Source organism: Drosophila ficusphila, unplaced genomic scaffold (assembly GCF_018152265.1).
Source record: "Drosophila ficusphila isolate 14025-0441.05 unplaced genomic scaffold, ASM1815226v1 contig_636, whole genome shotgun sequence".
In the NCBI taxonomy this organism is placed as follows: domain Eukaryota; kingdom Metazoa; phylum Arthropoda; class Insecta; order Diptera; family Drosophilidae; genus Drosophila; species Drosophila ficusphila.
This window is the reverse complement of record NW_025064569.1, coordinates 1,325,885-1,338,933: the sequence shown is the minus strand read 5'-3', so window position 1 is coordinate 1,338,933 and position 13,049 is coordinate 1,325,885. Positions and strand designations below refer to the sequence as shown.

Here is a 13,049-nt window from a genome sequence, read left to right as displayed (position 1 = left end):
AACAGGAAACTTAAAAATAATCCATAAGCCTAACTAACATACTTCTATAAGAATTTTTCACAACCATTAAAAACGTAAAGCAGGATTGCAATTTGCAATGTCGTGAAGTGGTGTGAACTTTCTTTTAAACACAAAATTGTTATAAACGTACGAGATCACCCTTAGCATAGTATTCAAATAATTAATAACTTTCCCGATTGCAATTTAAGACCTAATATGAAACTGGGTATTACATTTACATGCAAATAGTTTACTGTAATGTATATCAATCTATATTTTTTTTAGCTAAGTTTTATTATACCTTAACAAATTAAAAAGTTCTTTCCAACATTTTTTAAAGAATTAATTTTTCCTTAACAAAGTTTTCCGAACAGTTGAGGTGCACAAAAAGTACGGCAGCCGCTAGCCGTGATTGCAGTTCCTGTTGGCTAAGATCATGGGCCCACTCAACGCGACCCCAGAATTTGAGTTGGTACTCCTCCTCCAGACGAGCCAGTGCCACTGCCTTCTCTACAGTCAGCATTTGCTCGATGACAGCGCAGGCCAGGACAATCGACTTTAAAGTGTCCACAGCGAAGATATAGCCTAAGGGAATGGATATTTATAAAAGATTCAAACCTATATTGGACTTAGTTACCGTGCAGCGTTTCCAGGTTAAACGACTGAAAGTGCTTGGCCACCTTCATCTTATCCTGCTCGCTGACCTGTGGTGGTGTGATGTTCAGGGTCTTCTGAAGGTTCGTGTCGAAGCGCTGATTGAACCAGGCGATAACCGGGTCCCACTCGTTCAGCTGCAGATCCTGCAGGTCCTTCTCGTCCTACAACGTATACATATCAGCAGACCATAGTCCAATATAAAGTAAAAGTCACCTACGTCGTACTGAAAAAGCACCGTGTCGGTGCCGATGAAGTTAAGTAGGTAGTTAACCATGTCCAGCTTGCTGAGGTGATTCGGATTGTCGATGGCCGTAAAGCAGAGGGCAGAAAGGTGCATGCGTGACCGCTCGATGTGTTCCTTTTGGGCATCGAACTCAGTGGCCACCGCGATGGCCAGTGGTTCACTGCGCACGACAAAGGGAATGCCCTTAGGTGTCTTCAGTTTTCGATGGTCCAGCACCACCTCGTAGCCTCCGTCGCCGCTCAGCACGGAGGTCTTCTTGTAAAACCGCTTTGGTGGAGTGGCTGGCTTAGACAACACCGGCTTGTTATGAAATCCCATGGCAGGGCGCGCGTTTTGATCATTACTTACCGTATTGACGGCGCACTGCGATTCCGGCGGTAGGAAATTTCCCCTGGCTACTGTGGCTCAACCGGAGGACTCGGATGGCACTTGATATCAATCTCCCATTCATCTTATGAAATTTTGTTGGCTTGAAAATTACCTGCTGTTAGGCAGCACGGTTTATTTTACAGTGTGCCCGTCGCTATTTGTCTTGAAATTGACATACACGAGAATGCGTTTTTGCTCGCCACTACTTGACCACTAAGAGGCATTCTCACAAGCCGTTTAGAAGTGAATGGGTAAGCCTGGTTAACTATTAATATAATGCTCAAAAAGAGGATAACAAATTAACATTCTAGAATCCTTTTACAATAAACCGTATTCATACACCACATCAGAAAGTAAATCTCAAGGAAATTATGCGAAAGAACATTAACCGTCTGCCTTTTTTACTAACCTCACCTTTGGTCTCACTGAGTCATCTTTAGCAAAATTTAGTTTTTTATTTTAGTTTTTTTTATAAATATCGCGATTTTTTTTAAAGACTTAGACCGCCAAAAGAAAGATGTCGCTGAATCCACAATACGAGGACATTGGAAAGGGATTTGTGCAGCAGTACTATGCGATATTTGATGACCCGGCGAATCGAGCAAACGTGGTTAACTTCTACAGCGCAACCGACTCCTTCATGACCTTTGAAGGCCACCAAATCCAGGGCGCACCAAAAATTCTGGAAAAAGTTCAGAGCTTAAGTTTTCAAAAAATTACACGTGTGATAACCACAGTTGACTCGCAGCCCACATTCGATGGCGGAGTTCTAATTAATGTCCTCGGAAGACTACAGTGCGATGATGATCCCCCACATGCCTACTCGCAGATCTTCGTCCTAAAGGCCAACGCCGGCACCTTCTTTGTGGCGCACGACATCTTCCGTTTAAACATCCACAACTCTGCCTAAGAGAGCCCTCCTCTTCGCAGAACTTACATCTAAAACATATGTAACCACACCACTCAGCAAAACACACTCGACATACAAAGATGCGCTTGACGACAAACAGCTGGCTATGGAACTCAACAAAGTATAACTTTCGCCGGCTTGTTCTCACGTTTAGAAACAACTGAAAAATGAAAAAACAGAATAAAAAATTAAAAGCTAACTACTATTACAATGTAACCAAGCTCACCTTTATTTGTGTCCCATTCTGGACGGTATTCTCAATTTACGGGGCCTAATGAAATGTGTATTTCGCAAAAAAACGGCATTTCGGGATACAATTTTTATAAACTATCAAATTTTGTATACATATGTTTTGCCATGAGCTTGTTTTATTTTTTATTTTCTTTTTTTTTTTATTTTTCTTTGCGCCTACTTATGTATAAGAAAATTGTCTTGTTAAAATTCTAGAGACCAAATAATTCCAACTGAGTTATAATTCAAATCGCCAATTTTTTTTAGACAATTTCTGAATTTTTAAATTGTAATCGGAGTATAACAAATTAATAGATGGTGAATTACTTTTATGTTTAGAAAACGAAAGAACAATTAAAGAGCTTAATTATCTCGTGGTTGTCGTCCCGCCAACAACAAAAAAAAAAATCTATTGCAGTGGTGTAGTGGAAGAGGCTTTATCGAAGTTTTGAGAGCGCCTCCTTTTGAGCTGTTCGCGCCCGATCTGGCTATTTGGATTGATCTTGGTTCGCTGGGAGTAAGTAAGTTGCAACTTTCCGCTACGACGACACGGGTACGCCTTCGAGCATCTTCAAAAACCACCCAGTGAAAGGAGGCTTCACGCTCAAGCGGTTTGCCACAATATAGCCAACCACGATTAGCCGATTATAGCTGGGCATAACCCATCGGCAACTTCAGCCGGTTGGTGACGCTGAACTACATAACTACATGCATAAGTCGCACCTGGAGTTGGCGATAACTAATAAAAATTTAGTAATTATTTTTTTTTTTTTCATATTTATAATTTAAACACTTTCCAGTGGTCATGTGGCGAAATCCAAAGTCGCTTCAGATGCCCTCTATGTCAACCAGTTAAAGTCTCTAAAATTATGTATGCTGTGAAACAGAGTTCGCGATTAAATTCAAGTAGCTACATACAGTGGCTCACAGCTTAAAGTATGCAGTGCATACTTTTAACTTTAAACGCCCATAGCGGTAAAACTATAAGGAATATTGGAATAAACAAGGTGCCAAATGAAAGATTAACTTATTTAGAATAACGTAACAAAATCATTTATTTTCAAAAACGGCTTAAACACAAAAAAAACTTTAAAAATGAAAAATACAGCTTATATTCAGCTCACAGCTTATTTTATGCAGTCTCAAAAATGTTCAAAAAATAAGGAAAAAACTCAAAAATATAACGTTTTTAATATTTGGTATGGTAACCATTGTTGTCAACGACATCTTTCAGCCTTTTCGGCATTGATTCAACCAATTTTTGGGTGACTTCTGACGAGATCTTTCCCCACTCCTTCATTAGGGCATCTTTTAAATCATTTTTGTTAAAAATATGGTAATTTCTAATATTATTATCCAAAATGGCCCATAAATTTTCAATAACGTTGAGGTCCGGTGACTGAGCCGGCGTATCCACAACGTGAGGGCAATTGTACAGCAACCACATCCGCACAATTCCAGCCTTGTGCTTTGGATCATTATCCTGATAAAAGCGGAAATTGTCTTTTATTCCAAGATCCTCGGCACTTTGGACCAAATTGTCCTTTAATATTTGAAGGTATGCTTTTTTATCCATTGTCGATTCAATAAAAGTCAGTTTTCCAGGGCCAGGAGCTGACATACAGGCCCAAACCATCACGCTGCCACCGCCGTGCTTTACCGTTGCCTTCAGGTTCTTTGGTTCAAGCTCTGTATTGGGCTTCCGCCGACCCCCGACTTCTGGAAAAGAGTGATATTTGCAGACGAATCCAAATTGAATATATTTGGATCAGACGGTAACGCTTATGTATGGCGGAAGCCCAATACAGAGCTTGAACCAAAGAACCTGAAGGCAACGGTAAAGCACGGCGGTGGCAGCGTGATGGTTTGGGCCTGTATGTCAGCTCCTGGCCCTGGAAAACTGACTTTTATTGAATCGACAATGGATAAAAAAGCATACCTTCAAATATTAAAGGACAATTTGGTCCAAAGTGCCGAGGATCTTGGAATAAAAGACAATTTCCGCTTTTATCAGGATAATGATCCAAAGCACAAGGCTGGAATTGTGCGGATGTGGTTGCTGTACAATTGCCCTCACGTTGTGGATACGCCGGCTCAGTCACCGGACCTCAACGTTATTGAAAATTTATGGGCCATTTTGGATAATAATATTAGAAATTACCATATTTTTAACAAAAATGATTTAAAAGATGCCCTAATGAAGGAGTGGGGAAAGATCTCGTCAGAAGTCACCCAAAAATTGGTTGAATCAATGCCGAAAAGGCTGAAAGATGTCGTTGACAACAATGGTTACCATACCAAATATTAAAAACGTTATATTTTTGAGTTTTTTCCTTATTTTTTGAACATTTTTGAGACTGCATAAAATAAGCTGTGAGCTGAATATAAGCTGTATTTTTCATTTTTAAAGTTTTTTTTTGTGTTTAAGCCGTTTTTGAAAATAAATGATTTTGTAACGTTATTCTAAATAAGTTAATCTTTCATTTGGCACCTTGTTTATTCCAATATTCCTTATAGTTTTACCGCTATGGGCGTTTAAAGTTAAAAGTATGCACTGCATACTTTAAGCTGTGAGCCACTGTATGTACGTTAGACAACAAATTTTATATGTACTCGTTTATAAATCCTTTTTTTTTTTTGTTATTTTCATTAATTTTTTTTAATATTTGTTCAATACCTCTGTTATGGCGCCGCTGCTCCTTCATTTACCTCTGCCACGCAGTGGCGGATCTAGGTTTACTGGATCCCGGAGCATAGCTGAAAATTTGTCCACGTTGTCTTTTTCTGGAATTTGCTCTGATGGAGATACTTCCTGAATGAAAAATCATTTTTTTTTTATCAAATTACTGCCTATTTCATAAATGCGCCACCTTTTAACTATACCCTATTTTCAATAGCGCTTGTAAGCTCGTTGACAAATTTTCGGTGAATTGTTTTTTTGCCCGAATTTTTTTAAACTGGGCGCGACTTGGTTATATTCTTTTCCTTTCGGTGTTTTCCTTCCCTATAATTTATAGAAGAAGAAAATGATTTTTTGCAAATGATACCATGACAAAATACCGCAAAAAATCTTTACCTCGATAAAAATGTGATTTTACAGAGTTATACATACAGTCGACTCTCGTTAATTCAAACCTGCGATAATTCGAACCTCTCTATAATTCAAAGTTATCACGAGGTCCCTACGAAATTTCTTTATATTTCGAATTAAATCAATACATTTTCATACACTTGGTAATTCGAACGAAAAAATCATTGATATTTAACAAAACCACGCGTTAATTCGAAGTCATCAGCGTCTAACACTCGACAATTCAAAGTTGCAGAGAAAAAAGTCGGAAATTTTGGGACAAGTTCAAACTTGCCTTTGTTTTTGTTTTGATTATTTAGTTTGACCATTTGACGCACACACTTATTTCGAATTGGTTTGTGTACTTATTCAGTTGCTGTTACTCTTTCGTTGGTATGCATATTAAAAGTTTGTGTTAGCTATGAGCCCTAGAAAGTATAAAGAACCTTTGGCAGAGGTGTCAGTTAAGGAAGCAAGATCCTCATTTGATACCTTATAAAGCTTACATATGTCAACAAAACGAAAGTGATGAAAAAGCATTTCAGGCACTTTTTCTCTTAAAAAAAGTTATTGAGCAGTGTGAGCAGCAGAATTGTACCAGTATAAAAAAGTTCTTTCGAAAGATTAATTAATTCACATTACGAATACATGTATGTACGTACACGAATGTACCTCTTAATTCTTATCATTTTTATATTAATAAATAAAAATTAAGAAACACCTAATAATTCGAAGTTTTATTTATTTTCTCTCACAAATTTAGAACCATTTGATATTTCAAACACTCGATAATTCGAAATATTTCAAGAGTCCCTCGAGTTTCGAATTAACGAGAGTCGACTGTAGTTGTTTTGGCTTGCACTGCAGATTTGCCCTACGCAAACCGCCACTTCGATTTTGCGCCCCTTAAATTTGGCGCCTGGGGCGCTTGCCCCTTTCACACCGTTACTGTTTAAATACACGCTGTACACCTAACTTTAAAAAACCCGCTCCCGCCAGTTGTCGGTATGTTGTAAGGGGGCCCGTTCGCGACCTAAGCAGCTGAGCGAATCGATATTTTCCCCTAATCAAAATATAAATTAAAACGAAAATAAAATGGTAAACAATTGAATTTGACCTCATGTTGGCGGCTTTTTCGTTTATTTACACCATTGACGCGAATCATAAACAGTGCAGAGATGCCACTTAATACAAAACAGCTGCTCTGCAATTACAAACTGATGCCAAAATATGCGTATATGGAACAGACATAGGTTGCAACTCTATTTAAAAATGGAAAATATGGTTTGGAGTTGTTTTTTTATGTTTGAAAATTATAAAATAAATGTATTGGGTCATTAAAATATGCTTACTCAAAAATGTTGGATATTTTATGTGTGTAATAAATTGTTGGAATCAAATCTCCGAGTTGGGTAACCGAGTTTTCAAAACCATTTATACACTGCTCTGTAGCACCTATGTACATACAGTGGTGGCCACTAGTTTAGCACACTATGCAATCCCCATTTTTGAACTCCAATTTCACCTTTCCCCGGAGATTTTTCGCTGAATTTTTTTATGTACGTTTGTTCTATTAATAGGAGAACATGCACCGTTAATTTTGTCCCATTTGCTTTTACCGTTTTCCATTACCAAGCCTCTGAACCTAAATACCTCAAAATCAGGCTGAACACCAGTTTAGCACACTCTTCAAACTTTTAGTTTTTGACAACAGCGGTCTCGTTTTTTTTTCTGTTTAAAATTAACTGGCAATTCTTGTTGTCATTAAGAGAGGATAAAAAGTTGAGTCTGAAATCCCATGACTGATGGGATTCTTAAATCAGCTCGAATAAGAAAGGAAGCTAGCTTCGGCAAGCCGAAGCTTATATACCCTTGCAGTTAGGGTGACCAGGCGTCCGGATTAATACGGACATGTCCGTATTTTCAGCTCAGTGTCCGTTGGTCCGTATTTTTTGCAAAATGTCCGTATTTTTCGCGTTTTTGACGAAAAAACAGGTTGGAGTACAGGAAACTGATATCTCACAGCAAAACACGATGGCTAACCCTCATGCCAAGCGTTGATCGAATTTTACAAATTTTTCCAGCTCTGAAATCATTTTTTTTATCCACTGACCATCCGCCAATTATTTTTGGAGAGGTTTTTCAAAGATGATTTTGCGGAATTGCAATTGCTGTTTATAAGTTCACTTATGAATGTTTTTCACAATAGAATTAAAAGCATCGACTGCGAAGACAATTCTGTTCTAAAAGTTTTGCAAATCATTGACGATGTATCGGAGACTTTGACTGAAAGACTCAATTCGAAACTTATACCATTCGCAGTCAAGCAGAAATTGCAAAAGCTGACAAATGAAGGTAAAGAAACTGAGTGTCAAAACTTCACAGAATCCATGCTTGTAGTGTACGAAAGATCTTGTGATTATTTGCTGAAATGGAGCCAGTCATTGCGTCATTTGGAAGACTTCGAATGGTTAAATATCAAGCCAGGAAAAGAGTTGAGGTATGAATCTGTTGATAAATCTGTTGCATTTCTCGAATCAAAAATTTTCAAGTTGATGATTTAAAACTGTTCGACCAGTTTGTTAATTTGGAAAAATTTTTGAATGAAAAAGAAAAGCAAGAACAAGAAGCAAGAGATAATTTTTTCAAAAAAAAAAAGTAGCAATGAAAAAGTCTGTGATTTTCTTTCTGCTAACAGTTGTCTTGAATCATGTTCTGAAATACTCAAAATTGCTCAATATTTCTTTGCGATCCCTGTCACAACGCAAATTGCGAACGCGTTTTTTCACTTGTTAATATTCAATGGAGCGACGAACGGAACAATTTTGTTTTCGAAAACTTGAAAAGTATAATCTTGGTTCAATTCAATTTCAAAAAATATTCCTGTCAACAGTTTCATACATATTTGAAAAAGAGAAAAGGCGAGAAAAGCGTCCTTATTTTCCACTTCAGCTATCTGGTCACCCTACTTGCAGTCCGCAAATATTTCGAACAAAATACACAAAGGTATCATGTTATCATTTTATTTCCGTTAATTCTATATATATTTTTCGATCTTTCCTATGGCAGCTATATGATATAGTTGTCAGATTTTTATGAAATTTTTTTTTATAAATCAAGGCTAGTTAAAAAACTTGATACTCAAAAAATCATAGTCGTGTGATGAAAAACAATGACGTTATCAATTAATTTCCATTAATTCTATATATATTTTTCGATCTCTCCTATGGCAGCTATATGATAGAGTTATCCGATTTCGATAAAATTTAAACGGGAATTTAATAGCAGTTATAAAACGCCATCTGGAAGAAATCAAGTCGATCTGATCAAAAACAACGAAGTGAGATTTTTTTTTTCAATCTCTCGTATGAGAGCTATCCGATATAGTCGGCCGATCCGGCTCGTTCCGACTTATATACTGCGTGCAATAACTACACACCTTTTGGGAAAGTTTCAGCAAGATAGCTTTAAAACTGAGAGACTAGTTTAGGCAGAAACGGACAGACGGACAGACGTACAGACGGTTTTCGATTCAGATCGTGATGCTGATCAAGAATATATATACTTTATGGGGTCTGAGGTGTGTCTCCTTCACTGCGTTGCAAACTTCTGGCCAAAATTATAATACTCTTTGCTCTTTGCTTTGCTCATTGCTTTGTCGTCGATGAAGTGTGCGAAGCCGCACCGACGACAGCGGGGGTAGCAACCGTAGCCGCAGCGACGCGAGTTCATAGAGACATTATACATATATGGCACCGCCGTTTTCGGGATACATGTCGCTCTCGATGAACTTTTTGTCCGTTTCATCGAACGAGTCGTCGGTGGCTTATACGAATTTTGTATGGAGAAAATTCGTATAAACCATCGTTGCTTTCGTAGCTGACGTGGAGGCGAAGTTTTCATCGATGGCTTTGGCGAGGATGTCCTTAGCGAAATCATCTATGTATGTCAAGCCTAAAAATGTCATCCCCAAATTCATATGAAAAACAAAATATATATATATTTATTTCTTTTTTATTTTATTAACATATCATATTTTGTAATATAAGAAATAAGTACATAAATAATATGAAATTCGAAAGATTTTGTTTACCATTTCTGTGGAGTATTTGCAGGACATCGGCTGTTTTGCATCCATCTATGGTACAAAAATATTTTTATTATTACATATTATATGTAACTTTTTTTAATTTAAAGCAAACTTGCCTTTCAAACGAATTTAGCGGACATATGTATGGCTGAATCCTAAAAAGATTTAAATAAGTTTCTAATAAAAACCATAATGTTTTTGTAATATTAACGACACTTACATGATTTTTAAACATTTCCGTTGCCCGTTGCACAAGTGAAGTAATTTCACAACCAATCGTCGACGCACTACTTAAAAGAATGATTGCTTGGGGCTAGCCGAGTTGAGCAGAAAATTGAAAAAAATTGTCCGAGTTGAGCAGAAACTCTTTTTGGACATAAAAAATGAACATCCGAGTTGAGCAGAAACGATTTTTGGACATAAAAAATGAACATCCGAGTTGAGCAGAAACGATTTTTGAACATAAAAAATGAACGTCCGAGTTGAGCATAAGACCGATAACGGTAAAAAAAAAAACACCCGAGTTGGGCAAAATCAATGTCAGAGATGCGTCAAAATCATTACTTATTCATATAATTATTACATATTTATTATTCATTTATTTGCAAATAATTATTACTTAATAATCATATATCATATATGATTATTAAGTAATTTTTCTAAAAAAAAAACTAAACTAAAAACTGAAAAAATCACCTTTTTTTTGAGAAAAATTATTAAGTAATTTTTCAAAAAAAAAAAAAAACTAAACTGAAAAAAGAACCATTTTTTTGAAAAATTAAATTATTTAATTAATAATGATTTTGTGGCATCTCTGACATTGGTTTTTTATGTGGAAAAGGCGTTCATGCGCAACTAGGATGTTTTTGTTTTTTTTTACCGTAATCGGTTTTCTGCTCAACTCGGACGTTCATTTTTTATGTGCAAAAATCGTTTCTGCTCAACTCGGACGTTCATTTTTTATGTCCAAAAATCGTTTCTGCTCAACTCGGAATTTTTTTTTTTACCGTAATCGGCTTTCTGCTCAACTCGGTATCGCCCGATTGCTTAATTGCCAAAAGTCCACAGTGGACATCCAGAACTGCAGGGAAAATATATGTACTTATCACTGTAAGACTTGTAGACACAACAAAAGGTTGCTGTGTGGGGGTCAAAGATAACTCTCCCGCTTTGATAGCAAACGCGGCCTCCGCGTAGGCCATAGATTCCTAGAATATTTAGAAAATTCAGTTTCCTATCAAAACTCAATAAGTGACACTTACTAAGTGTTCTTATTTTGGAGCCTTACAAGCTCCAAGAAAGATCGAAAAAAAATATATGTAGGTATATAAATAATGGAAAAAAATTATAAAGCCGTTGTGTTTCATCAGACAAGCAAAATTTTTAGGAATATAGAGTTTTGTAAGCCCCATGCCCAACAGCACTTACTACGCAGACTGCTCCCACGCAGTGAAGGACCTCACCTCAGACCCAATTTATGGGTTATATTCTTGATCAGCATCACGAGCTGAATTGAAATACGCCTGTCCGTTTCTCTTTAAACTAAACTTAACTCTCAGTTGTGTTGTGATTGCACGCAGTATATATGTAAGCGGAACGGGCCGGATCGGCTGACTATATCGGATAGCTCCCATACGAGAGAATGCCATTGTTTTTAATCAGATCGGCTTGATTTCTTCCAGACGGCGTTTTCTAACTACTGTTGAATTAAAGCTGCCATAGAAAAAACCGAAAAATATATATACATACACATATATAAATACTGGAAAAAAATTATAACGACGTTGTTTTTTATCAGACAAGCATAATTTTTGGAATATAACGTTTTCCAACCCCCATGCACAAAATCTCTATTCTCGTTTCGACCGCACTTACTGCGCAGACTGCTCTCACTCGCACTTGTTGATTAACAGGGGTGCTTTTCGCCGACGAGAACCATGAATTGTACCACGGGCCGATCTGGTCAGTCGTTCGCGAATCCCGAGGCGCGTGGTTAACTAAAATGAGCGGAAGAATCGGCAAAGCTTCTGAAAGTGGTGGACAGAAGGAGCAAACGAGTGATGGGGAAAAGGCTTTGCCGGAGACAAGAAAAATTGAGTCAGAAGATTGTGAAGATGTTCCGGGAATAAAGCGTCGAAAAATCACAGTCAAAAACTCTTTGGTTTTAGAACCAATTTCCCAGAAAAATGAAGAGATAAACGCAGCTGAATCTTTGGCTCCGAAAATACCCGAAATCTTTTTACTGAACACCTACTGTTGGAAAGGCGTTTTATCATATTTGAGCGTGGGTGACCAACTGAGTCTAGCTGCATCAAGTCCGCATCTTAAATCACTTTTCGAAACTTTAAGTCTGAAATACAAGCAAATCACAGAAAGCGTCACAGCGAAAATAAGCGAAAACGAACTCTCTCAATTGCTGGAAATCGTTAATGAGAATGTGATCAGCTATGAGTCACCTCATTTCGATGTGTTCAGCTATGAGCCACCTGAAATCTATGGAGAGCGGAGCTTGTGGCTTTTGCGGACCTTTTGTCCACGATTGCAGCACTTGAAAATGACTATCGTACGGCCGAGATGGAATGATCTGTTACAGTTGAAGAGCCTTACATCCCTGCACGTCCATCTTCAATTCTCGAGGGCAAAGACGTACAGGAATTTTGTTCATAAGCTAGTACAACTGCCCTGCCTCCGGAAACTGAACTTAGATGCACCAAACTACAGTGGAGATGGGCTGCATGTGCTGGAGAATTTAGAATCACTCGTGATTCGTGCTTTCCCAGGAATAAATGCCGAGTATTTTTTCAAGGCCTGCCTGAAAATGAAACAGCTCCGCCACCTAGACATTGATAGTTTCGTTGGAACACCCACCGCGGACAACTTTAGGGTAATTGTGAGAAACTGTCGCAATCTGGAGAGTTTACTCTTAGACAAACTGATGGATGAAAATGTGCCCTACGAAATCGTGTGCCAGTTGCCCAAATTGAAGCACTTGCAAATTTGGCCCTCTGGCCAAAACCTGAGGGCAGGTTTCATCGAGGGACTGATCCACAAAACAGACACTCCGCTGGAAAGCCTCATTTTGTTGGGAGACGTCTTGCGTGCCGAACAGGTGGAGCATATCTGCGAGATTTCCTCGCTAAGGGAACTTTACTTGGGCTGCCAGAGTGTTCCCTTGAGTGGCCTGCTTAAACTAAGGAACTTGGAAATTCTGAAACTGAATACGAGTGAAATTACCAATCATCAACTGTTGACGATCCTCGAAGGCTGTCCGCTAATCAGAGTGCTCGGTCTGTATGCTCAAAAATTGATCAACTCAGATTTTGTTCGAGATGCCACACGATTGTTTGGATGTCGAAAAATCAAGATCTATCTATCTGGTCCATATGTTCCTCAGAACTTTATAGGAACTTTAAATGGAAATAGGTTTATTCAATTCGAATACGGTTTCTTGAAAAGCCCTTTTATTGATTACTTTTGA

At 37.9% G+C, this 13,049-nt stretch overlaps 3 protein-coding genes across 4 annotated transcripts; 2 read left to right on the top strand and 1 right to left on the bottom strand.

Annotated features, from left to right (window-relative positions):
• Positions 1-249: 249 nt before the first annotated feature.
• On the bottom strand, positions 250-1,440 carry LOC108093440 (ATP synthase mitochondrial F1 complex assembly factor 2). Its single transcript, XM_017193504.2, has 4 exons — positions 1,250-1,440; positions 875-1,182; positions 638-818; positions 250-585 (listed from the first exon to the last, which is right to left on the bottom strand). Exons 1-4 carry the CDS (start codon positions 1,350-1,352, stop codon positions 335-337), a joined length of 843 nt encoding a protein of 280 aa, XP_017048993.1. The 5' UTR covers positions 1,353-1,440; the 3' UTR covers positions 250-334.
• A 6-nt stretch (positions 1,441-1,446) lies between these two features.
• On the top strand, positions 1,447-2,396 carry LOC108093442 (probable nuclear transport factor 2). 2 transcript variants are annotated; one of them, XM_017193505.1, is made up of 2 exons: positions 1,447-1,521; positions 1,767-2,396. In XM_017193505.1, the coding sequence occupies exon 2, from the start codon at positions 1,788-1,790 to the stop codon at positions 2,178-2,180; it is 393 nt and encodes a 130-aa protein (XP_017048994.1). In that variant the 5' UTR covers positions 1,447-1,521; positions 1,767-1,787; the 3' UTR covers positions 2,181-2,396. The 2 variants fall into 2 exon arrangements, with proteins under 2 accessions (XP_017048994.1, XP_017048995.1); XM_017193506.1 differs by lacking the exon at positions 1,447-1,521 and adding an exon at positions 1,608-1,623.
• Positions 2,397-11,573: 9,177 nt separating this feature from the next.
• Positions 11,574-13,049, top strand: LOC108093379. Its single transcript, XM_017193398.1, has one exon. It carries the CDS (start codon positions 11,574-11,576, stop codon positions 13,047-13,049), a length of 1,476 nt encoding a protein of 491 aa, XP_017048887.1.